This window comes from Xiphias gladius, chromosome 1, assembly GCF_016859285.1.
Source record: "Xiphias gladius isolate SHS-SW01 ecotype Sanya breed wild chromosome 1, ASM1685928v1, whole genome shotgun sequence".
In the NCBI taxonomy this organism is placed as follows: domain Eukaryota; kingdom Metazoa; phylum Chordata; class Actinopteri; order Istiophoriformes; family Xiphiidae; genus Xiphias; species Xiphias gladius.
In genome coordinates, this window is record NC_053400.1 from 24,208,576 (window position 1) to 24,236,569 (window position 27,994).

Sequence of the window (27,994 nt, forward strand, 5' to 3'; positions counted from 1 at the left end):
GAAACATGATGCTGTATGGCTGTGTTAATAAGAAGATAAGCCCACAAGCACATAAGCATTCGCGTACATTCACCGACACACAGCAGCAGTCGCAACTGGATCTGACAGCTCAACCCACCTGTCATGCTGTTCCTACAACCTCCACTGGGATGGGAAGTAACAGGAGGAAAACAACTAAGAGAATGGATTCAAACAATGTGAAAGGTTTGATTTTATTCAAATGTTTCCTGACTTTCTCACCAAACCTAAAATTAATTACCCATGAGCAGTAACAAACCAGGCGGACAGCATACTACAGGGCAGAAGCGCTTCTGCATGTCTCCTCATATGATGAGAAGTATGTTTCATGATTACTCTAAAATAAGATACTGTGTTTGAAGCGTGTGGAAGCTCTGGGTCATTACCCTAACAGAAAAGTACAATTGTCTGCTAGTGGACATCCTTCCTCTGCCCTCTCCAGAGAACATCTGCTTTACTGTCTGTCTACCTGTTGCCATCTAGGTCTGCCTCCATTATTCAACACCTTGACGGTAGAGAAAAAAGGTGCACTGGTGTTTCGGGGGGGTCTTCTGTGTCTTGAGAGGAGCAGCGTAGATTTGTGACAGGTAGGTAACACCTGGATGAATAATTCAAATTAGCGTAAGCTAGCTGAGTCCGTGACAAGACAAGAAAAAAAAAAAAACAAGACGTGAATAAATCATCAGAGAGGGACTAATAGACAAAGCACAGGAGAGGACAAGACTGATAACATCTCTTACTCCCTCCTGCTGTACCTTTAATCATAGCAACAACCTTGTACATGAATATTCCAGATCTTGCCAGCCATACTAAAGTGTAAAGATGTAACCCTACGGTGTCTTATCATGCAGCATTACCACAAGGAATAGTCAGAATAGCCCATCAAAATCTAAAACAGCATGAAAACCTTGGGGACTGCTGACTGATCTGTTAAGGACACGAGATGTGAGACAATAAACATGTCTATTCAGAGTTGGGCATTATTTCAATATTATTGTTTATCATTTCTCAATATAACTGTATTATCACTAAATTTATAAAGTCAATATAAAAATGTTATGTTGATATTTCTCACGTTTGACTGACTAAATTTTAGTCTATGGATAGACAAAAAATTTTAATAAAAAATAACACCGATATTGACCACACTGAAATTCTAAGCCCAAGTGAAAACTGTCTAACTGTCCAAGCAAGCTGGGACAGTTAGACAAAAAAAGAAGGTAAAGTGGAGAGGAAAGACTAGGTGCTGGTAGTATGGCTGTAGTCTCCTGGTCGACTGGTGGTCGATATGCTCTTGTCTGAACAAATTCTCACTGGTTGGACAATCGCCGGGGTTACTTTTATAAAGTGAAAAGTGCTACATCAATAGCCTTCCAGGATTAATCCATTATTTTTGGCTGGGGGAAGAGCCATTTTGAAAACAACCCCCGTTTTCACAACTTTGAACTCACCTAACTTAATGGATACTGCTAGGTCTAACTTATTTAACTTTTACTGAAAATGTACTGAATATTTACTTTGAGTCGGCTGCAAACTAACTGACTGCAAGAAGTCATTGGTGAGGCTGCATTTTTTTTAAAACAGATGAGATGTTGCAAATACTAGCTTTTCATGTTTATTTATAATTCATTTAGGCTAATAAGGCTACCAGGTAGAATACACTCAGTGCACTGTGGCCGGTTTAGTTATTATAGAGATAATTTTGCAGACCCCCCCCCCCCCTTTTTACAACAAAGCCATCTCGGAATAAAAGTGCAGCAGTCAGTCAGCTGGATTTTAAATAACTAAGTATATACAAATGTAGTGAGCCTGACCTGTTCTTTGTGAACCAAATGTGACAGCAACTCTGCTCAGTAATTCTGGTTTTGCATATTGGTCCTCATCAGCCAGCACCCAGAAACAGCCCTCGGACATTTCCTGGGGACGAATCTGAAAACACACAGTTCAGCACATTCCGTTAACACAAGGTTCTGTATTTTACAGATTGTCGAGGCTACAGAGGGAAATGTTAATATAAAGAAAAAGCATCATTCTAATCAGATATTAGATACATATTAAAGCTACAAAAGACTAGTCCAAATTGACTTGCTACATAATAGTCCTGTTAGTTCCCAAAGTAAATATACAGTATGTCACAACTTTGTAACCTGTCAATATAGTGAATATTTGGAATTATATCCTTGTTAATGTAACTTGTTTATAAAGTACCTACAACCTCTGTTCGGCCAACTGAACTGTAGTTAATGCAACTAATAGTCCATAGTCATACATGACAAATACAACAATCTGAAGACATATTCAAAATGGACAACCAATTGAGAGTGGTGTCACAAAATGCAGAAAAAAATCTGAGGGGAAGGCAGGTGACACTGATAACAAAAGCTTATTAATTTGCCTTGATTTATTCATTAATATACAATACAGCATTGCTATTGCTCCAAAAATAAAGTGAGAAAGTGAGACTTTTTAATCAGTGAAGCACACCACAGAACAATTGAAATGATTGAGTAACCATTCAAGTCTGTATATAAATGCATGCAAGATATTAAGATAAGAAAAAAAATCTGTGCCCAGGACTTACATCTTGTAAGAGAACACTCTTTAAATTTAATTCAAGCTCCTTTTAGCATTATTTTTAAAACACCTCCTGTAATGTGAAAGGATTGCTAGTACCGCCGATGCCTTGGGGAATCAACACCCTACTCTGCAAATTTTAGCACATGAAATCAAGTCAAGCAAATTTGTGCTGGGTGTTGGCCTCCGCCAGGGTTGTCCCTCATCACCGATTCTGTTTGTCATCTTCATGGACAATATTTCACGGCACAGCCGGAGGAGGAAAATATCTGGTTTGGAGGCCTCAGAATTTTTTCTCTGCTTTTTGCATATGATGTGGTTCTGTTGGCTTCATCAGAGCATGATCTTCAGCATGCACTGGGGCAGTTTACAGCTCAAACTAGTAGATGACCCTGGGGCACACCCAGAACAGGCTGGAGAGATTATATATCTAATCTGGCCTAGGAATGCCTCGGGATCCCCCAGGAGGAGCTGGAAACAGTTGCCAGGGAGAGGGACCTGTGGGCTGCCACCGTGTCCCAACCCCGGATAAGTGGAAGAAAAAGGATGGTTGAATACTCTCTGGAACTGCCTGAGCCACTCTAGCAATAGTTTGAAGTCTTTAATCTTATCACTGAAGAAGTTTCAGAACAGCTTTGTTCCAAACACAACCATCTGTGGAAGTCTCATACAGCTGTGCACTAAGACAGGTCGTCCTCAGGTCCTACTAAAAGGTTCACATGAAATTTCAGGCATATGGTTTAGTTTGCTAAACACCTGTACCAATGTAGATCTAACGTTAAATTATTAATCAAACCACAAAATGATATCACTTGTGGTGTGAACTAATATTGCTCTGCAGAGAGCAACATCTGTAGAGGTACCACTGTGGCTGCTCTGACAATAACATCTGATCATCTGTTATTTTCAATTATTACTGGCTTGGCACAGAGGTAAGAAGTTGTTGTTTAATTCTTAAAAAACATCTGTAATGTTCAGGTGCTGCCAATGAACATCAGGAACAAAGAGTAGAGAAAAAAGGCCAACAGAAATAGTTGGCCTAAATTTCCAGTTTCTTGTCCAAAACTTTTTGTTTAAGAAGATTGTTGAGCTGTGAAACATCTCTAATATCTCTCTTTATATTGTAAATCATTCAATATACAGATGTCATTCTACCAGCGAGAAGATACACACCTGAACTGTACTGTAATCAAATATGCTGAAATAGACTGGCAGTAAATTCTACATTTTTGAAACTTTTAGAGTTAAAATTTTGTTCCCTTTGACAGTCAACTTCATGGTAATTTTTTGAAGAATTTGTCACTGATATATTAGACTGCAGTGTATTGAGATGTTTTCATATATTATGTCACTCTCATGTATGAAAATGGAGGTGGTTAAATATTAGAAACACCTTACAGTGTCTTACCTTGGACCAGTTAAGGCGCTTCATGGAGGTCTCAGGCTTGAATTCCTTCTTAGGCCTGAGGCCATAAGGCAGCACATGGTGGGTAGGGGAGCCTAGAGCAACCCCAAACCCTAGAGGGGGCGGTGGAGGGGCACCAAATGGAGGAGGCACTCCAGGTGGAGGAGGTGGGGCGGGACAGCCAGGTAAGGGAGGCGGAGGAGGGGGAGGAGGGGGAGCCGGCAACCCAGGTGCTGGAGCAGAGGGTGGCGTCCCAGACAGGAATGGTGAGGAAGATAACACCTGTCTATCATGGGTAGAGGACTGACTCGCCGATACAGATCCAAACTGGATAGGCAGGGAGAAGAACAAATGTATGTAGTGACATGCACATAACATAGAAAAAAGTAATGCTCATTTTATGCTAAGTGTAACAGTTGACGTTTTCTCTCTAGACTCCAAACAATTTTTGCATCAAAAATGCAAATATTAGCCTAAAATTAAAGAAATGGTCTTGTGACAGCAACATTTCCACTTAAATGCCCAGAATGATGAAGCACTGCTGAGTTGCCGTGGAACAAGGCACTTAAACAGCAAGGCTGACGTCATTAACACCAACAAATCAAGGTTTATTACACTAAAAAATATTATCTGTGTTGTCTAAGCAAAATGTACTGTAGTTTAAGTCACCATGCCATAGCAAATGACATTTAACCTTTATTTAACTTTAAATCTACTTGGACTTAGTTTTAGTATGAATGATTATCTAACACAGCCAAGATCTCATATTCTTGTCACTGCATTATCAACTTTTTCATATTCTTTTATCTGAGCAGCAGTGTGAGCCACATTTATAATTTTAATTAAATTTTTGAACTAAATAACAAATAATCTAGTTCAAAGTATCTTAATCTAAATTGCCTTTTTACACTATTTATGAAGATAAAAGGGTTTTGTTTTTTTTTTTTTAATCAGTTTGAAGGTTAAATACTATTCCAGAGTGGCTTTCTTTTTATTCTAGTTTCAACAAATATTATAGATTGTGTTAGTGATTGTTCCTTACTTAATCAGCAGATTTTTACAGTATGTGGAGTAGTGCTCAAAAAATCCTTCCTCAAATAAATAAAATAAACAGCGAATTCACATTTCAAGGAAAATAAAAAAAGAAAAATGACTGAAACTGTCAGGAAAAAAATGGAAGCAGACGAACTACAGAATCTGCCAAGTGTGTAGTACAGTATGCCTCCCTCTCTAATACCACTGGTCTACGGATAACAGAGGCGTGTTCTCTCAACCATCCAGCAGAGGCCAAATGCTCATAAACAGTCTAGATTCTGTCCAGAACATACCCACAATAATTAGTTTTTTTCTAAAGCTAAAAATCAAATGTTATAACTGGGGCTACAAACCTTCGTAAATTGTATCATACAGAGCAAATGGCTTATTGATCCATGCACCAGTTTTAGATTAAAGACGCACACTAAAAGGTCAGTCCCGGACCCTTACCCTGCCACTGCCTCTAGAGGGAGGAATATCTTTGCTGAATTAACAAGTGTGCGTGCGTGTCTGTTGGTAAGAGAGAGTCAGACACAGACACGGATGGACAAAGACAGCAGGACAAAGCGTGTGTATGTATTCGCATTGGCTAAATGTACCACCATCATATGAACCAAGGTACTATTTGAGTATTCATTCTGTGTTTGCTCTCTCAAATTGAAAAATTATCGGGAAAATAAAAAGGAAGTTCTCTTCCTCTCTCTGAGTGTGTAGTTATCTTGCTGTGCCAGGGCGTGGGAGCAACTCTCAGGGGTATCGGGGTGGGGGGGTTGAAGAGAGGCCCAGTAGTGAGACTGAAGGGGGCTGTCAGAATAAATTGCTTTTAGAACAATTTCCTCTTATGGGATAGAGATCAGAGAATTAGAAATGGCCAACATAGAGGAATGGTGAGTGTTCTCATTAGACTTAGTGTCAGCTAGCCAGTAGAGCAGCCTCCATGTCAAACCAAAATGCAGGCTCCAGTGGATAAAACCCCCACCCCTAACTCGAACCCAATCCTGCACCCTAAAATAAGAACATCTGATGATGGATAGTAAGAAAAGAACGTTGAATTGCATTTCTTTCCTAGATTTGGGTGGTGGGATCAACTCTAGTGTTTTCTGACATCTCACATCCCCTAAAGAATTAACACAATTTACAGAAAATTACATTGAAAACAAAGACATACAGGTCATGTACCTGGGACCTGAACGCCTGCAACTCTGCTTGGAGTTCAGCTATTTTTTCTTCACACTTAACCAGCTGAGCTTGTGCCTCCTGTCTGCTTACAAACTCTTCATCAACCTACAAAGAGAAACACATATCCAAATTAATCACACAAGCAAACACTGATATTGAATTAATGTAACTAGGAATAAAAGTTTGCACTATTCAGTGAAATTGTTTAAGTCTAATGGTATAATTATTTCATATGTATAACATTTATTTTTAACTTAACCTTCATTTACTGATTGAATTTCAACCTTTTGTTAAACACCCATTCATTAAAAAAACCTTTGATGTACCATACACACATGCCAATCAGTGACCCCATGCTTCTAATCAGGATCTACAACCTGCTGCTACCCAACTTCAATTAAAAACCGCAGCAGGTCCATTTGACCTTGACATTTCATTGGCTAAAACTTGTTGTAGTACAATACATTTGCTATATCCTATTTTATTTGTCTTATTTGCTATGAACATAAAAACAGGGACCTTAATATAGTTCCTCAAACTGTAGCACATAGCCTAATCAGCCACAACATTAAACCCAGTTATCGGTTATAATATTGTATGACATATTCTGTAATGCTCACTTTTAAAAGACTTATTTTTTGTTTTTGGAAAAGAATCAGAGATCATTTTAAATCCATGTCATTCTCTATGTTATTTCTATATTATTTCAAAAGTTTAAAAAAAAGTGTCATGTTTGCCGTCTAATGCTAATGTTTTATTATCTAAACAGATGTTATTTTATAGAACAAATTAGAATGAATGCCAGCATGCCTTAATGGGTTTTGTTTTGGCCAGATGTGGATGTGGATGTGTAATGGGATGAAAATCTAAGTTGTTTATTGTTTTGTTTTGTTTTTGGTCAGTACTTGCCTTCTGTGCCAGTTCTGAAGCTCTTTGTTCATACTCATCAGTTCGAGCTTTATCCACACACACCTCTGAAAACAAAAATCAGAATGAAAATCATTTATGGTTCATTGAAATATCTCTAATGTAAACAAACTGACAGAAGAGTGTCACTTGCCTAAGAGGTGGCTGAAGTCCACATCTAAGCGCTTGCGGTAACTGAAGTCTGGGTCAGTGCCACTACGGTGGAGCACAATCTGAGACACACACTCCTCAATGATCTTAAAGTATTGGGGCCTGAGAGTCAGGATAAGTGAGACAGGAAATTCAAGAGAGACAGTGACAAAGAGACAGAGTTTACATGATTACATGATTTTCTTTGATTTAATTTCATAATTTGAATCTGTTGTGCGTATGTGTTTGTACAAGAGCAGTTACAGTGTATCTGGGCAGATTCAGGTGGAAGAGAAACTAAGCAGGGCTAGTGAGAAGATATAAGGGAAATGTGGCATATCCCAACAACTTCTACAGTTATGCCTGTGCAATCAATCCGAAAACATTGCATAACAGATAGAGATTCTCAACATGAGCCTGCAAGTTGGGGCTATTTATCATCATGATGTATTAGTGAGACAAAGCAAATGCTGAAGTTCACACAACAGATGAAATTTGAAACCAACTGACACAGAGTATCAATACAGTTTACATGCTCAAACAACATCATTAACACTGCTGATATATGAATCTGTTGTGAGAATTATGAATCTCTATTCATAATTCTTACAACTCTTTCTCAAACACCTAACATACCCCCAGCCATTTAAAAGAAAATGGGTGGACAGCGATAATATAGAGGGGAAATAGACAGCAGAAAAAGAGACGTTTGACAAAAAAAGAATGATGGACCTGAACAGGGGCAGAAACTCAGTTCTTAATAAACGGATATACATTACATGTAATCCATAAAAAAAATATGGTAAATAAATACATCTTTTACTGTGTGATTACTTACGTGTGCTAAGGAGGTTATGTTTTCACCCGTGTCTGTTTGTTGGTTTATTTGTCAGCAGGATTACTCAAAAAGTACTGAACCAATTTGCACAGATCTTTCTGGAGGGATGGGGAATGGGCCAACGAGAACCCATTAAATTTCAGCGCAGATCCAGATCATTTACTATGAATTTGATTCTTTTTCTTTGAAGTCTGGTGTATTTTGTTTAACATTGGCCTTGGCGGGCATATGTGCTCTAATGGGTGCCCTTCTAGTTGGTTGGTTTGTTGGTTGGTTTGTTTATTTGTCAGCAGGATTACACAAAAAGTATTGAACCGATTTGCACCAAACTTGGTGGAGGGATGGGGCATGGGCCAGGGAAGAACCCATTAAATTTTGATACTGATCCAGTTAAAGGGGCATATGCAGGAATTTTTTAATCACTTTCCTTAACATTGCGGGATAGGGCATTTTTCACCGTGGTGGAGGTATGCGCTCTACTGCGTGCCAGTCTAGTTGTTTATATATTGATACGGATATATTTTTACAGGATGTAAACTTTTATGGATGGTAAATAAAAAGGGTAACTGTCTTAATTCTTGGGTCTATAATATCACAAACATATGGTACTTGCCAATGTTACCCAAGTTAAGGGTTTTAGGTTCTTCAGAACTAATAAAATCACTTATACGTTAATATAAACACTCTTTTGATACTGAACAGGAGGATACACACCAACCTATTAGCAACTGAGTAATTGCGGTTAAATTTCTTTAAGTGGCTCTGTTCAGTTCCATCAGTTGCACTGATCATAAAATAAACAAGGATATGCAACAATAAGGAAAAGGAGATATTATGATGTAACAACAGAGAACATGTGAGGCTGGGAGCCACAATTCTATTGGAAATTGAAGGGAAATTGTCTGTTTGATCTGCTCATTATCTTACAACAATGCAGCTAAGAGTCCAAATCCCTTCTACTCCAAATCATTAACTAATACTTTAAGACAACGATTAATCAGGGACACTGCCTTCCACCTCTTGCTAAAACAATGCTGAGACTGGATCTAATAGCACAGTATGAATGCCATGCCAATGTCTATCATTTTGAAGAATAGCAGCATGATTAAATCATTGTCTGAATGAAGACAAAAATAATAACAAATCAAATGGAATAAGGCATGTTTTCAGTTACTTGACTGACAAGCTGCTGGTGTTCCTTTCATTAGTCTGTAGCTTTGGGACCTTTGTGTAAAGGTGGAATATATATTATTGACATCAAGAATACCAAGAATTAAATAACTAAAGATCAATACACCAGTCAGTCGCAACAGATGCAGTACATTAAAAGGATCAGATTCAGATATGATACGTTATGTGCCAATAGTGAAAATTAATGAAATCAAGAGTATTGAACAGCCTGAGGAAAACTTGAAAATGTATTTTAAAAAAATACTTAGAGCCAACAAAAGGCAATCTAAACAGCCAGTAGGAGGTTCATGTACAAGGGTTAGGATCATCACATTTTTTTCAATGATTATAAAATGTGTACAAGAGTGTTCTAGTGATTTGCACCTAGGGTGATCGTCCTCACACATTTACAAAGAAAAAATTAAAACTTACACTGAAACAGAAAAACAAAAGTTATTGCCAGCATGAGCCACTATTTCAAAATACATTGTCGTGAATGCATAAAAATTTTCAAAGTGTATCAATTAATGCATCCACCAGCACTCAAGCATTAAAAGCTACTGGCAACCTCAGTCCAAAAGCCCAATATAAATCTTGCTTGCATGGTGACTGGTGAAATTATTGTGACTATTAATCAGCTGGTTATGTTTATATTTGCTTAGGCCAAACAATGTGAATGGTCATCACAATTTCTAATACCCATGTTGACAGCTTCAATTTACTTGTCCAAACAACAGTCCAAAACCCAAAGACTTCCAAGTTACATTAATAAAAAAAAATTTAAAAAAACAAACAAACAAAAAAAGCAGGTAAACCTCACATTTGACAACCTAAAACCAGACAATGTTTGGTATTTTTGCCAGATAAATAGCTGAAACCATAAATCAATTATCAGATTTGTTGGCTATTATTGTCTGTGAGCTGAGCACTAACCCCCTTAGTTATTTTTTGAAGCCTGTCAAGTTTTTGGTTCTCGCATAGCACATATGCTGTTAACACTGATAAGACTTGCAGACCACTCCAAATTCTCAGTCATTTTTAAAGCAATGGGTCCTTGATTTCACAGAGAAATCAAGGAACCATTGCTTATCACTTCTAGCCCGCAGCCATCGATTTTCCTGACTGAAATCACACTAGCTGTTTTTAATAAGCTTTGGCTAGCTTGCCAATTAAGCTAATGTTAGCTCCATGACATGGTTAAAAACAATGTCGGTAGCTGACTTTTTAGTGTTTTAATGGACAAAAACCGGTAAGAGTCTTAAATATGGCCTTGATGGCTAAATAAATCATATGCTAAAAGACTGAGGCTAAAGTTGCATGTCCAAGGCATACTGTGTTGTAATTTAGAACTAGTCAGTCCTAGTATATATGAAATATAAAATCTGACTTTTATGTCGTTCTAATATAACCCTGTTTAGCTAAAGGCTAAAAACACACCACTTTCCAAACTCTTTATATACAGAGTAGTGCTCTTAATGGAGCTCCATGCATACCACCTCAGCATGTGGAGAAATCGTGTTACAGTTGCTAAGCTATTATGGTAGTGTGTTTTTTGTGTGTACAGTAAATATTCTTATGCTGTTATTAATGCTTACAAAATAGATGGCACCAGTGGTGGTAGTCATAAAAACAACAATGTTAACATTTCATAATCATTTCAGATGAAGAAAAGTAATCAGGCAGAGCCAGAGCAGAGAGGGACACTTTAGGTGTTGTTTTTGGGTGGAAGAAAAACCGCAGGTGATGCATTTCATATTCTTCAGATTAGAGCTCCATCTTTTGATCAAGCCAAGGTTTAACTCACATGCAGCTGTGAGTGAACCAACATAAAATAAGCCTTTGAAAAGTACCATTAATAGGAGATGAGAAATACTCTGGAGCCATGGCTGTTGTAGATGGCTTGAAGATGAAAGAGACAGAATTCTCTTTGTTAGCCAATGTCATTGAAAGGGTTTAATGCAGGAGTGAGACCTCCACAAAACATAGGCTCATCACCAGTGTACATCATTACCAGTGTTCAAAAGGTGCTTAGACCTTTGCTTGTATGTGCATTTGGCTAAGATGTGAGATCAAAATGCTATATGTCAGTCATCATTACTATCACACAGACCAAGTCACAGACATACTTGGAGGATAAATGAGGAAAGGGCATAGTGAATCAAATAAAAGAGAAAATGAGAAGCAAAAAACTACTTGCTTCATTACACTTTAGATAATTAGGGTTCTATGTGTATGTGTGTGCTGCTGATTTTTACCTGACCAAGTAGTCATTGCGTATAAGCATCAGGTGCTGCAGTATAGAGAGGAAATGGGGCTCTGCACTGCTGTCCTTCACCATGCTCTGCACAATACTAAATACATCCCCCGCATCAGTGCAGAGAGTCAAGGACTCATACGTAGATGGAAATACGGCATTTTCACATAAAAAAGCAGAGGCTATTGAAAAAAAAAAATTTTGTATTTTTATTTTACTTTTACACTTTTTTTTTTTAATCTAGCATCTTGTCAGGAGTAACAAACCTTAGCTGGATGTCATGAACTTTTTTAATATATATAAACCACATTTACAAGTAACAGATGAACTGAATCAAACTTTAGAGTCACATGCTTCTGCAAGGATATTCCAGCTCGTTCTTGATGTCTTCCAGCCTATGGGAGAACTCTATCATGTCCTCCTCTTTGTGCTCCACAAATACCTTAAGCTGAATGTCAAGGGCCTCATTCCTGATGTTTGTCAGTTGCTACAGATGAAGTTAGGTAGAAAGGGAACAAAAGTAAAACAATGAGAGAGAATGACATAAAGAATTAAGCAAAATAAATCAGAGAGAAAGGCTTTGATAACAGTGACAAAAGGGAAGCAGCAAGCTCAAGTAGAGACGAGGAGCTCATTCTAAATGCTATTACTCATCGTGATATACAGGTGTGGGGACAAGCCCCTCATTTTAATTTATTTCTTTTCTTGGCAGCTACAGAAACATTGTTTACAACAGATAAACATGTTAGGTAGATGGTATAAAAGCCAGTAGGAAGAGGATTAGCCCAGGCACTAGAAACTTTATTGGTTTCTGGGTGCTGGCACAGACAAAGGACGTGCAAACACTCCTATGTTTCATAAATTATTTGCGGAAGCAAATCTACAATATTTCACTGAAGTGGACAACTCATTTAAATATAAATACAAGGTGAGTATGAGTTTATATTATGAGTCTGTGTGTGCGTGCGTGTCCGTGTCCGTGTGCATGTGCATGTGCGTGTATGTGCGTGGTTTTGTTGTGCTTACCGGCAATATCTCTTTCAGGCCACAGCGCATAAATTCATTCCGGATGTGCAGCCTGAAGTCCAGCTCATCAGGAGATGTTACTAGTGCATTGATGAGCTGCATGCATGCCACCTGCAACATGAAGGGTAAACAGAACAAGGGGAGAGAAAGGAGAGAAAGAAGACTGAGAGAGAGAACCAGAGAAAGAGATGACAGCCTTCTTCTTCCAGAAGTTGATGAAAAGCATCCTGGCATGCATTCTAAATGAGTTATGTCCCTTGGAAGCAGAGGACCATAACTAATGCATGTCTATTTTCTCCAGTCACCAACTAGGGGGGATGATTTTAATATTAATGCAACAACTGCAGATCCATACACACAAAACTAACTAACAGTCAGTTTAAGGGAAAACTCGCTCTTTTGGAAGCTGTTTTTCACTCCTGTCTGAGTTTGGTTTACTGCACAGGGACCGCCACATCCTGTGACTCTTCAACTGCCCAAGCAAACTCAGAGAGAAAAATCAATTATTGATTACTAAAGCAATCCACTCATGCGTGAAAAGAGTGTATGGTATTGCTAGAGCTCAGGGAGGATATTCAGATGTTTTAAGGTTCACTGTCAGTTTGACAGCACTCTTATTTTTGTCATGGCACTCAAGCTTAGTAATTACCTGTCTGGAGAGTACCATTTTAATACTGTAATACAGGTAGATAACATTACAAAGTGTCACAAAACTTTATCTTGATATGTGACTGGGGTGCAGCGACAGTTCAGAAACCAATATCATTGTTATATTTAAAGATCGTAACAATTATTTGAATGATTTCCTACCTTCCACATATCATTTGCTTTCAGTATATACAAATTAATTTGTACATACTGAAAACAGTATATACTGCATATTTTCTAAATATTATATAAATCAATATGCAGACAGCTGAAACCTGCTGGAGATACATAATCAATAACAAAAGACAAAGGGTTAGCAAGAAAGATCACCACAATGCTTTCATAATGTTTCATGAGTAAAACATCACAATATAGATTCAATGTTAGGGTTTGAAGTGTATAATTTGATTGTCACCTTGTCAACATTTTATGAGTTTATATATGTATATTTAACCATCTACATTAGCCTCGCTTTGTATTCTGAATATTGCCCATAATGCCAAAGTCGATTACAAATACAAAAAGACACTAAGACTAAGAGGAAATACAGGCATCTTTGATTTTGGTGGTCCCACATTGGTCTATTTACACTTACTTTCCCTTTAGCTAAAGGCTGCCTCGGGACACTGTCTATAAATGTAGTCGAGTAGGACAGAAAGCCTTTGGCCACACACTGCCATGGTTAGGATAACAATATCCGTGCTTTAATAATGCATAAGGTTAAAAGGGATTTGTGCTTTGCGTTAGGAAGTGGGAAGGAATAACAAAGCATCAATAAAAGACAACCGAGGCCTTATAAACCTTCCAGTAAAAAGGGCTATGTTTGTATAGCAACTGATGAGAGTAGTATTAGGTGCCTCTGTATGGAGTAAATTCTAGCTTCCAGCGCACCACAAAATCCTGGTTGTCCTTACTTATCTTCTTGTCCATTCTTCCTTCCATCTTCCAGATCTTTCCTTCCCTCAGTATGAGGGATGGGAATTGATAGGATTTTATTGACACCAATGCCTTTATCAATTCTGCTTATCAGTCTGATTATTTATCGATTCCTGATCAATTTTCTACTTAGAAAAAAAAGTAGACCTACACAGGTTTTTGCAAAGCAGTCACACTTGACATCCCAGTGTTCGTGCTAAAATCCTCCCTCCTTTAAAACAGTTTCTTCCATCTGTAGATCTAAAGATAAGTAGATCTATACAGAACAGAATGAGGTATAAGCAAACTATATTTATTGAATAGTATATTTTCTATTTAATCTTAAGTGTATATAAACATTCAAATAAATAAGAAATTGTACAAAATATAAAAAGTAAAAAAAAATCAAATATAATGCCGAGCTTTGGCTCTGCTGTCCGGTAATTAGTCCAGTCCTCACAATACTCTACAATTAGCTTGGCTATACAGTGTAAACATGAGCTAATAGGCTATGGCTGCAGCTGTATTCTATATCAGCTGCATCAGGCCCAGTCAAACTGGCTCCCCCAGATTTCAGTTTATACATTTTCAAATATAAAATACTATCTATACCATGGCTTGGCTGAATACTCAATGGTTATTATTTACTGAGAGTTGTGCATTCATATTGCCCAGTATGACATTTGACTAATCAACATTTTAAATTCACAGTTAATTTCAATGCATTGCTTTCCATCTTGCATTAGTCCAGAGTTGTAACTAAACGTCGACTGAGAGACCAGATAATCATTAGGGGTCGACAGATTATCAGTCTGGTCGAACATCAGATCCGGATTTCAGCATTTTAACTATTATCAGAATTTTTTTTTTTTTTTTTAATCCGATTGCTGATCTGGTTGGTGACACGTCACGAGTAATAGCTGATCAACACTGAAGGCTGCAGGTACAGATGGGCACAGAGAAACACGTTTGTAAACTGAAGTAGCTCCAGTCAGCGAGCGGAGCTGTGTGTCAAAGGTAATGCAGCAAATATTTTTGAACTTATAAGAAACACCACAGTGCTATACATTGAAGTTGCAAAAACCCCACAATATTATGCACAATTTAATTTGTTTATCTGGGACACACTGAGCAAGAGGGAGCGGGAGAGTGAGAGTGAGAGAGAGAAGCCATTGCTAACTGCTAAGCTAAAGTAACTAGCAGATCTGAATAGCGTGTAAACAACAGTGGAATTAGAGAGAAAGTCTCTAAGTCTCTAGTCGCTATGATTGTTTGAGCAGTGCAAGTTTAAATGTACAGGGGGTAATAAGCTGCACTAATGAAAATACAAAAATTAGTGGGGTTGAGATAGAGCAGCAAAAAATGCTACCAGTAACAAACACTGGCAACCAGAAATGAGACAATATGCTTAATGCAGGATGTCAGGACCTGAATGGCCACTCACTACTGTTACTTAAAAGAAATGTTACTCAAGTAGAAGTAGAATTACTTGTGTAAAAATGTACTCAGTTACAAGTACAAAGCAAGTTAAAATGTACTCTGAGTAAACGTTATTGAATTTAATTTTTAAAAGGGGGGAATGGGAGGGATAAATTATGTTATATGGTGATAATAATAATAATACATAATAAAACGACTTAATCAAAAAACATCTTTAGGCTACCAAACATATACACATTGGTATTTTTACCAGATGGAAACTGCATTGAAAGCAACCAATAACTTGCAGGCAGACACTTTGTAGCCTGTGCATGCCACTGATAATTACAATTATACACACAATTGGCAGTTAACTAGGTACATCTAGCTAAAACTAATGTAGTCTACCCCAGCAGTCCTGCAATAAACCCTCCATTCATGAAGGTTATAACGTTCAGTTTTTTATTAGAAATGTTTTAGAAAGTCATTGAATCAACTGTACGATAATTTTGGAGCATGTATTGTGTGGTGCTGCTGAGCTGTATTGCATTATACAGAGAGGTGTTTCTGTTATTTATTTATTCATTGGTATAAGTCGGGTGAACAAAATAGAAACACCCGGACACCACAGCAGGTGTCCATAGACTTTTTGTCGCAGTAGTTTTGTCTTGAACTTTGTGTTATTCTTAATTGTGAACACAATATTTTCATTTTCATTGCGATTGCATATCGGTTCCAGATATCAGCTATCGGTCTCCTTGATAATAAATAATCGGTATCTGAATTGGCCCTGAAAAACCTTATCGGCCGACCCCTATGATCATTGACTTTTAAAATTAAGAGGCATATGAGGAGTTCCATCACGCCCATATATGGTCTGGAATGGTCCCCGAAGAGGTTGCTGCTGGAAAGCGCGAGTTTCATTTCGTGCATGCACATATGGACGCATGTTCACGCACGACACAATTATCTTTTTTTCGAGCCGCAGTTTATAAACATTGTTGCCCATTGGCGTTTATCAAACATAATAAATAGTTGTATTTCACTCTCCCTTTTGTCAGGCAATAAGTCACAGAACACAGCCCTGGAAGTGGCTGGCAAGCAAGACAAACTAGCAAGAGATGCAATGCAAGCCAGCACATCAACTTAACGCTACTATTCACATCAAACTTTGAGAGGAGACAACACAAGTTTACCCGATTGCTGTTCCCGCAATCCACTCTCATGGTGTTTTTTTTCAATTCTCTTTTCGTGACCAGAAGGATAGTTAGTTCCACTTCATTATCTCATCAAAGTTGTAGACATTCACTCTCACTTTGACATGAGGGGGAGGTGAGGTCCTTGCGAATATTTGTCGGTGCCTAAGCAATAGGACTGTCAGAAAAACATGTCGGCATCCTTACCTCTCCCCTGCAGTTTTGCACCTGTCAAAGGTAGTTACAGAAAACAGGGGGCAAAAAATTTTATCTTTTTTATCTTTTAATTAAGTTTAGCATTGGGCATTGCATGGGAATATGAAACAACCAAAGGAACATGGTTGTACATACTACAGTTTCATGCTCACCATGCGTGTGTGTCTCTGTGCGTGTGCGTGTATATACATGTCTTTCTATGGTTAGATGGACAAATTTTGGTTTGAAACCATCGTTGTGAAGACATTTTGGCATTGTTAGGACATTCTGGCCATCCTTACAACTTAAGAGGGCTGTTTGAGAGTTAACACTTGGTTTAAGGGTTAAGGTTAGAATTAGGTTTAGGTTAGGGATAGGGTACGGGCTCGGCATTTACTTGTGACAGTTAAGGTTAGGGGCTAGGGAATGCATTATCTCAATGAGTGTCCTCACAACTAACATAAGACAAGTAGCGGTGTGTGTGTGTGTGTGTGTGTGTGTGTGTGTGTGTGTGTGTGTGTGTGTGTGTGTGTGTGTGTGTGTGTGTGTGTGTGTGTGTGTGTGTGTGTGTGTGTGTGTGTGTGTGTGTGTGTGTGTGTGTGTGTGTGTGTTTCTTTGTTAGGTACTGGATGAATGAATATTCTCTTCCCATCCCTCAGCTACCAATTAAAAATGCAGACAACATGGTTTAATCATGAATTACATTATTGTGACACAAACCAATGCTGTCTCTGTTTAAAACATTCCATATGCAATATCTCAAGTGAATGCATCAACAGGGAGATGATACATCACAATTGCTTGTTTGATTACCAAAATGCACCTAAACTAGAGCACTTAACCAACAGGAAATTAATTAATTTGAAACGAATTGCGTGTCATTTCAGATTCACTCGAACTTGATTTTTGAAAAAACTGACAGCCCTAACCCATATACCAGTTTGCTCCAACAACAGTTAATGAACACTAGGATTGGAATAATACTAAAGTACACAAATTTGAAAAATACAATGGTTGAAACCACACACAGTTTATATATGCACCACTTACAGCTTATATGGATCAAAAAGCTTGGGACTCAATTATTCCTCTACAAATGCTATTTAGACAATTCTCTTAAAATAATCAAGGAGTCCGCTCACAGTGATCATTTTGAGTCTTTTCATACATGACAACATATGGAAAAATAATTTAAAACTGTCATATGCTTAAATTCTCTTCTAACTTATTTGTACAAGGTTTTTGGACTGTCCCTGCCTGCTCTCCCAACATAAGTTCAATGTGTGTGGGTGTGTGTGTGTACATGCGCTTGCTGCCTGCAATTACACGCCATCCTCCTTTACTCACACCGCTGTGGCTCAGTGAGTTATCTTTCCCTCCCGTTCCTGCTCTGCTCATGTTGTGGGACTTCAACAACGATTTCCAGAAACAACACTTCAATGTGCATAATTATCGTAACAATAATTTTTAAAAAGAAAAGAAAATCGGTTATAATAATCATCCACTTATAATGATCAATTTGACCCAGACAGACATGACCACTATAAGCAGTACAAGCAATATACTGTACACAGTAGGTGCTTCAGTGTTGCCACTGTGACTGGATCTGTGATATACAATATTTATGTAACACCCAGTTTTGACTGAAAACAAGAGTACAACTAAAAATGTCTCAAAAAAAATAATTTATCAGACCAAAGAATATGTATGTGACTGAGGGACCCTTGAGTGTTATATGTTTATATTGGCAACTTCCCACAGGCATTTCATATTTCATTTCAGAGAGACTGGAGTGAAACAACACGGTGTCGGTGGCTGTACATGTACTTTGCACTTACTTGTAATTGAACCGAGCGATCACGTAGTCCTTGCACAATGGGACTGAACCTCTCGATGGCTCGCCATTCCCCTGCTGTGGTGATGGCTTCAAGGACTTTCTCCAAACTAGAGAACATGAAATGTATGAGCCAACAATTGGGAAAGAATACATTCACTTTAAGGGATTTTGACCATAAGCTCTGGGGCTGTCAACGAATGTTCTAAATTCCATTTTATAATCAAATTGTAAAATCGACACTCGATTGTGAAAATAATATTCAATTGTGAAAAAAAGCATCACTACTGTAGCTGTCGGCCTCTTGGGTTGTCGTGTAGGCCTGGGCCACCGAACTGAATGTACAGCATGACTGACAGGAGTTACACAACGTCATTTTCACTGATTGAAAATGAAATGTAGGTCAAGCTGAAACAAGCAGATTACTCAACAACAACCGTGTGGTAATGATGGCAGAGAGTTAACAACCAACTCGAGCAATTTAAAAAACACTTTTGGAAATACTTTGGATTTTGGTCAGTAGACAGCAAAATTGTGGAAACTCGAGATTAATTTGTATGTAAGCTACGTAAGCTATAGTTAGCCTACCATTCCAGCGCTAGAAACCTCAGCGCACATGTCTAAGATATGCATGCAAGTAGTTACGTCTTTTATTGTATTTTTCTGCCATCTCATGGACATTATGCACAAAAATAGACATCTGAATGGTTCGAACCTCTCTCTCTTTTGAGAAGAAACAACTGAACATCATTTTTGGCCAATTTTGACAGTGCTAATAAGCTCTCTCCTGTAATACTGTATCCAAGGTTGCTTTTTTTGTCAATTTGACCCAAGTAATGTGCTTTTCCAGGCGATTCCATCACAGTCACTGTAAAAACACGACTAAAGACTCGTGGATGATTGTGATTCGAAGTTACAACTGAAATTCAAGTTAATTAAATAATGACCTAAATAATTAATTAATTTCAATAATTAAATCAATAATATTTTGATATTTCAAATAAAGCATATTCCACTAGAAATACTCTTTCAATGACATAATTCCCCATAATAAACGGAACCTCTGCCGTTTTCTTACATGGGAGAAATTATCAAAGTTTTGGCCTTGAAAATGCGTACCGTGGTACCTTTCTAAATGATTAAATGTAATTATTAAAATATCTAATTTCACATTGCAGTCACTTAGAACCACTATCCATTTTCCTGTACTTTTACAAAAACAGGACAAGATCTATTATCTAGAGCACTTGCAACTTTTGCAATACATCCATCAATTTACAATATACTGTCACCAGTACTGTGATATATTCTTTTGCAAGTGACACTGACACTCACAAATAAATGTATTACAGGCCTATGTTTACATTAATTCACTCTAGGAAACTGGAATTTTAGCTTTTTGAAAGGTTTTGGCTGTTTCACCATGTTTTACCAGGCACCACTGTAAGCCATGCATAGCCCACTGCTTTTAACTGATAATAAAGAAGAAATGGTAATTATCAGCTGGACCATCATTTTAAGGTAAAGTTAAACTAAGGGACAATTTTTCTTTTGTGAATTCAGAAAATATTGTCTTTTAATATTAGAAAAGAAGGACATAGATGTGTTGACAGAAGGACTGAAGCCAGAGCGTACGTGTTCTCTTCGCCCACAATGCAGATGGCTGACAGCAGCTTTACCACATCAGTCATCATGGCAGACTGGGTGGGATCAATGGCTCTTGCCAGTAAAGCAAGACTTTTCTCCTCCCCCAGGATTCGATCCAAGCCATACTGCAATAAACACAAACACAAAATGTGTTTATACAAATATGCTGTAATCCTGCTCATCTGGAACAAGAATACAATGTCATGTGAAACATTAAAACCAAGACTTCTTGCCTTAGGAACACAAAATTATTCAAGCTCAATATATTTACCTGTACTTCAAATTTGGTCTGAATGAACAAATGTTAGATTTAAGGTTAAAAGTGATTTTAGTTCCATCTTTAATGCAGTATACTGTATGCATTGCCATTAAAAGATCCAGCTCAGCACAATCTATTGTATAAATGAGCTTGGCCACCAGAAAATCAGATTAAATTTCAAGATGATTATTAAATAGATTTAGACTAATGTTGCCAATTTTTGTACACTAAAGCCAACAAAGAGAGAAAAAAATCTTGTAAGAACTCGATCATCACAAAAAACAATATTGTATTTTCAATTGTCAATACAGTACTTGCATGTGGTAACAGCACTGTATGATAAAGAACAGTTTCAGCAACATTCAGAAGTGTTAGAATTTTTTAAATTTGTACAGAGAAAATCAATTCAGCAGTTTCTGATTCTGTTAGAAAATAAAATGTTCAGTAAAAATAATACATTAAAATTAATTCAGGGCTTATCGTACCAAAGAGGGCATCAATACGTGATGTTTTTTTTCTCACTTTTGTTGTCTGATTTAAAAAACAATAAAAACAATAGTGCTTTTGTAGACCTGGTAGTAATACACAACACTTAATTCATATTTTCTGTTTGTCTGTTCGATGCAGACTTTATACATTTGAAAAGGGAGTCAGCTTACCAAGTTATAAGGTATTCAAATTTTGTCCTGGTATCTGAAAAGTCATATGCATATAGCTATATTGTATGATTACCTTATAAAAAAATGTTATTTTGTTGATTTTTCTGTCACGTTTCTTTTTTTTATGTCAAGTTGTATTTCCCTGTCTTTAGCTTGTCTCGCATCAACTATTTATACAATCGATGGTTTCACACAAAATGCTCCATGATAAGAGCAGAGTATTTAAATGGAGTACTCATGCACTTTTGTCCTGAAAGAGTCAGTGGTTGCTGAATTTCCAGAAACAAAACAAAAAAGGATTAACTATGTCAGATTTCTGTTACTGCTTCAAAGAATATTGACACTGCTAGAGTGGGTTTGTCTAGCGTATACTATATATCTTATACTGTATATTATATTTTTTTTAATTTCTTAAACAGTTATCTCTATATTCAAGAAAACCACATATATCTTATAAATTCTTAATACTCTTGTTTACATATATACAGTAAAGTACAGAGTAGATAAAAAGGGTACCAAAGGCTAACCAAAGTTGAAGTCAGTGGGTACTAAGAAAGATATGGAAATTAAACCTCTCAGAGGTATATATACTACTGTAAATGCTTTTATAGTAACTATGTAGCTTAGCAAAGAAGTACATCAAACTATATTCAGCAAATAGGTTTTTCTTAATTTAGTTAAGTGTGGCAACTTTTTGTACTACATTATTAAGCCATCGGTGACGGACAACAAAAGACATGCAAATGTGTGACTTGACGCAGGAAGGCAGAAGAAAAAAAGGCCTTCACTAACAGCTGGCAGAGAACACCTGTCTTCTTGGCATTGTGGGTACATCCCATCCCAAGATGCCTCTCTAGCCAGGGAAAGGTCTGGGCTAACAGAGAGGCCTATGGGTAAATGCTGGTGTCTGGCGCCTGTTGAGACACAGGATTACATGAGACCTTAGAGCACACTTTGTGCCAGAGCTGCTGTATATCTGTCTCCGCTGGGTTTTAGCTCCATGTGGCGAGATATTTTTTCTTCTTTGTAGCTACTTTGGACTAACAGCACAAAACAAAGGAAAGGCTGAGGCATTGCAAAATAAAATTACTTCATCAGAACTCATTTCAATGCACAAGTGCTTAGGCCAGGGCAATATCTGACTTTAATGACTTTATTAAAAGGGATAGCCCAGCTCTGGTAAATCATTTACCAGAATTAATGACGTGACTTAAATTAGGTCAGTGAGAGATGCATAACATGAGTTTCTGTAATTTTTCGATTTATTGGCAAACCCTACATTTTATGTCTTCATATCTTTTTAAAATTACATTTTGTTTCTTTTGCTTCTATAATTAATTTTTTATCTGTAACACTTGGGTGTAAAACTTGCGTTTAACGGCTCTTAAACGCAATTGTGTCCCTTTATGTCTATTGCCCAAACTGCTTGTTTGGACCAGATACTCCCTAGAACTAAAGCCTCCCTGGAACTAAATTCAGGAACTAAATCTGTGACTAAACTTCTATTTTTCATAATCCTGTTGCTTTTCAACTGCATCTGAAGAGCCATAAAGATTAGGCTAATAGACCAACAGCAGATTTCAAATATTACAGCTTTGCCTGACACAAAATATTTTGACATAAACAACAAAACAACACAGAGAAATATTGAGGGAGGTACACTGTTCTGTGATCTATGGTTATTAAATTTTCCAGTAGTACATCACAACGTTTAAATAATAAGCAACTAAAGCTTTGTTTCTCTTGAGCTCATTCTTGCAATTGCATCTCTTTCCCTCACTTACAATCTCCTCTTCACATACTCTTTCCCTTATAGTTCCTGAGCCATCAGAAAGTACTGAATCAGAATGGGGACTTTTTGCAAGCCAAAAATCTTAGATCTGTGCAAATGTGTCACACAGTATCATCCGGATCGCATCAGAACTTTAGTAAAACTCTCCTTAATTGGCTCCATATTGTTGTGATGCTACTCTTCTCCTCCACTGGTCATAATCCCTTTCTAATTGAAACCCCAGGGGCCTAATTTGGTCATTTACAAAACTGACATTAATTCTAGGATGCATTTCTTATTACATTAAAGTAGGATTTAAAAAAAAAATCTGCATCTTAATATGGTAAACCCACCATCCCACCTCCCCCTTCAATCATTCATCAAAGGTTCCTAAAAAAACAAAATCTCCTGATTAAAGTTAACATGGGATATTATTCCCACAGACACATGTCCCAAGACTTTAATGAGAACAATTAATCAGATTAGTATGTTGTTTTACTGATTTTCAAGAGAAAGAGAATACAGTCTGTCTGACTTTCCAAAATTAAGTGAAAATACACTTTTTCCTATGACATAGGTATAAAACCATTGATTTTAAACAAAGTGATATGTCATTGGGAAGCTTACTGTACAACCTAAATTATGAAACAATCAATTGGGTTTACTCACAAAGAACATTACCTTATTGTTCATGAAGGCTTTGAGACACTGGACAACTTTATGTTGGTTCTTTTTGTCAATCTTCTCTTGCCTAGGAACACAAGAGAGTAATGAGAAGCAGTAGGTCTGTACTGTACAGCATTAAAAAGATTACTAACTATACTGTTTGAAAATGAGTCTACATTTTTTGTATACAGATAAAGGACTCTGAAAAAACGGTGTAAAAGCCACTAAGTAAAACATGCAAGACTGTGCCGATGATAGAAAACAATTTTAACTCTGAAAAAAAGTCTTCCATCATTGCACCACTGCCAAATAGAAATGCATTTTTTGTTATTGAAGAATGTGTAAAATTGGTGTTCAATTAATTTGATAAATTAACCCAATGATGAAAACTGAAAATTACCAAAACAATGCAACTTTCTTTGTTCAGTCGTTATGAGTTAATATTGATCACGTGAATACATAAATTATTAAAGTGAGATAGGTAAGAGTCTATACAAGAATATAAATAAATGAATCCATAAACTTACTGCTTTTTGAATAGCAACCTCTCTAAAATGTCCAGCAGCAGTCCAAGACCTTCATGCCCGAAACTCTGCACCCAACTGAAATAACAAACACTGAATCAATATCACATCAGTGTAAGACAGACAACTGACCACAACACTTTCACACTCATCAACCACTGTGGAAACCTTTAGGACAGAAAAACACATGTAGAATTCAGAACTTTGTGCTGAGGAGAAAGGCTGCATTACAAAACAAAGGATTGCCTCTTAAGAAAGACTGCACTAAAATACTAAAGGGAGAGGAAAACAATACATGGAAAGAATGGAAAGCATATTCAGATGCAGGTTATATACATACATGCACACACACACACACACACACACACACACACACACACACACACACACACACACACACACACACACACACACACACACACACACAAATACATATACATACACATAAATACACACATATACATACATACCTATTAATACAAATACACATATACACATATGCATACAAACATACGCATACATACACACACATATACATACACACATACGCATACATATACACATACACATATACATACATACATACACACATATATACGTACACATATACATACATGACAGAAAAAAAGGGAAAAGCATAATATGTCCCCTTAAGCATGTTCACACTGCTATAAACTACAGAAAAAAATAATTTTCCTGCCACTAAAAGGGCACATGTCTTTCCATCCGGTGAAGGAGCTGTCCTTTGAAAAAGCCAATGCTGTGCATGTATACAAAGAGAATCAAACAAATGAGGTAATGTCTAACTTACATTAGTGCTGGTCGAAATATAAGACAATAATGATATATTAGCAATAGTTTTAGTGAAGATATAGAAGAGGGAACAATGTTATTACCACAGTAATCTTAATATGGTGTTTATTTAGTAAGTTAACAGGGCTCTTTTTTTTTTTTTTTTTAAATGAAAGCTCCGTTAGGCAGTTTTTTAATCTAATTTTCAGCTTCCAGAAGACAAAAACAGAGAAGAGAATGCATACATTGGGATAAACAGTTTATTGTTCACAGAAACTAAAACAAAGTTTGAGAGCTTCTATCCGAACACTAGAGTCAGGTTAATTGTTAAGAGGTTCTAATGACCTCTTGCTGGGGCCACTAAGCTCTCTCTGGGTCCAAATATGGTGCAAGAACTGTTCAAATAATGCAAAAAATAGGTCATTCATTTACATAAACCAAAGACTTCTTTTAGTCTTCCCACTGTGAGATTATAATGATTGCTAAACCTGTACTTTAAGCAGATAAAGGAACAAGGGTGTGTGTGTGTGTGTGATAGTGGTGCATAGCATAACAGAAGCAATAGGCTTTTGCCTTATCAAACCAACTTCAATTCTGAGACTTCTTAGATACAATCAAACATAATGGCAATCAAGATAAAGCCAGTGCTACTTTTCCTTGTTACTGACATTATATGCTGTAGATCAAAGGTTTTTACTCAAGAGTGACGGTAGAGAATGGGACAAAGAGCAGCAACGACTTTAAAATAACAGATCTCACCTGATTCAAATAAGGAGCACAAATAGGAATAAAACACATTGTGAGTTTTGGTATGCACAAAAGAGGGTGAGATTGTGACTGACTGCACCTCCCACCTGATTGAAACTGAATAACATCTCTGAACATTAGCATTCACCGTTTGTACTGTTCTAATCAACAAGCTGTATGCCTTCCAGCATCAAATCTACAGAAATTCTCAAGGTGACAAAATAAAATGGGAAGCTGTTATCTGAATTTAATTTCTTGGAAAGGAGTAAGGAGTATGGAATGTCCATGAGTTTATCTGTCTATTGTGATATTGTGTCTGGTAAAGAATAGTAACAAATAGCAGTTTTTTTGCATTAAAAACAATGGAGAACTCTAACAGATGGTAGATGCTTATTTCATTTGTTTTGTTTTATATAACTTACATCCACACTTGTCACAACTTGATTGCACACAAGTGACAGGTAATTTTAATTCAACATTTTCCAATAAAACAAAATAAAAAGTTAATTGACTCAATATATGTATAAGTGTAATCGTTTCAAAGAAGGGTAACAAATCATCAACTCAGTAACTACAATACTTACAATTTCAGTTTGGTGGATATGCTTCATCTTTGCTGAGAATTACTGGAAAAGTCTAGTGCATCTCGTGCATACATTTTTATACAAACAACCCCATACTGGGAATCAGAGATCCGGGATTTGTAACTATTCCCCGTGAGCTAGGAGCCAGGACTGTGCAAGCCATTTAGGGGGAAACATTTGCTGCTTTTGATGTATTGTAGCCTCCATGTTTACAAAAACAATGTAGATAAACTCAATTATTGGGCATTCTGTTGACTAAGCTGGCTAAGGTGTATAATGTACCACACATGGCATGCAACCATGATGTATCAGGTTTTAATATAGTCACTGGTATTTTGTTGTATAAACAAAAACAACAATAATCTTAAAATGCCTCTGACATAGTTATTTAAGTATATACAGTGGGACTGAATGTTTAATTTATGAACACACAGGCTGTTTTAGTCACTGCCTTCCACTTATAAAAGGAAGACAAAAGGCAGAGAAGCAGTGTAGGCCTCCACATCAAGGTGTATGACTATGTGTGTGTGAGTGTGTGACAGGGTACCCAGCCTACCCTTTTCACTGGGCCACAGCCGGGACCATTCTGGTTATAGAGTATGCAGGGCAGGGGTCTTGACAAGAGCTTCATTGAAATGCATTACTCACTGGCAACTGCATGCTAGTTTTTCATCATCAGTAGGTGAGGCAGAGAGAAAAGGAAAATAATCAGTTGATCTATAGCAGGAATTATTACACAGGAAACCAACAAGCCTGAACTATCAGGGTCTGCTGCAAGACATCTGCCTTGAAACACATAAGTGAAAAGTGACATGTCACCTTCAAAGGCTCCTAGTAAAGGACCTGGCATATTTTGAAGATCTGAGGCCAGAAAAGGGGCAATCTGATACTTTTCTGCAACATCTGGAGAAAGTCTCATCTTCAAGAGCAAGACCAATCAGGCTAAGGCAATGAAATATCTAACTGGTGTGTCTTTGTGTCATGGCAGAAGGTCAGCGGAAGCTAGGATGAGGCAGATGAGAAAGACCAATGGAGGCACTCACTGCCCCAGGGTTGGGTATGATAAAAGCTTGTGTGTTTTTGTGACCTGTCAGTTGTTTGTTCCTTGTGATCATTGGATGTATCGTTGTTTTGGAAGCACCATGTGTTAATAGATACCATTTTTATGGTGCATTACTTAAGAAGATAAAACAAAACACAAAAATACAAAACCAAATCAAACAAAACAAAATAAAAAATATAAAAAAGTAAAATGTTTATGATAATAAGGAATCAGTACTTATAATCATATAGTGATGTGTTTCTTTATCCTTGTGCAATTAAGTGATTTGTATTTGACATGCTGTCTATCTTGAGTCTAAAATGATTAAACTATTTTAAATTCTGTATGCTAATCTAGCATGCTCTGGCAGCCCTTGGGTTTCATTAGTTCCTAACATCTGGCATTCCTCCCACATCCCAAATGAGAAATTTCATCACATTCTCTGCCTGAATGTCCTCAGTGTTTGGAGCCGTGCAGTGTAAAAATGATCTGAAAACACTTTCCACAGCTTTTCTTTGTTAGAGAAATTGGAGCACAGATT

At 37.2% G+C, this 27,994-nt stretch overlaps 1 protein-coding gene across 7 annotated transcripts in view; it reads right to left on the reverse strand.

The window, feature by feature from the left end:
• The window catches only part of LOC120792858 (protein diaphanous homolog 3-like), a 162,282-nt gene that overhangs the window by 108,024 nt on the left and 26,264 nt on the right, over positions 1-27,994 (reverse strand). For all 7 annotated transcript variants that reach the window (XM_040132259.1, XM_040132252.1, XM_040132283.1 and 4 more), the window contains 12 exons: positions 24,292-24,366; positions 23,780-23,849; positions 20,398-20,534; positions 18,767-18,872; positions 12,556-12,666; positions 11,898-12,016; positions 11,531-11,647; positions 7,272-7,390; positions 7,121-7,185; positions 6,212-6,316; positions 4,001-4,324; positions 1,833-1,947 (listed from right to left, as the gene is read on the reverse strand). In XM_040132259.1, the coding sequence (XP_039988193.1) occupies positions 1,833-1,947; positions 4,001-4,324; positions 6,212-6,316; positions 7,121-7,185; positions 7,272-7,390; positions 11,531-11,647; positions 11,898-12,016; positions 12,556-12,666; positions 18,767-18,872; positions 20,398-20,534; positions 23,780-23,849; positions 24,292-24,366 (1,463 nt within the window). The remainder of the gene's footprint in view (positions 1-1,832; positions 1,948-4,000; positions 4,325-6,211; positions 6,317-7,120; positions 7,186-7,271; positions 7,391-11,530; positions 11,648-11,897; positions 12,017-12,555; positions 12,667-18,766; positions 18,873-20,397; positions 20,535-23,779; positions 23,850-24,291; positions 24,367-27,994) is intronic.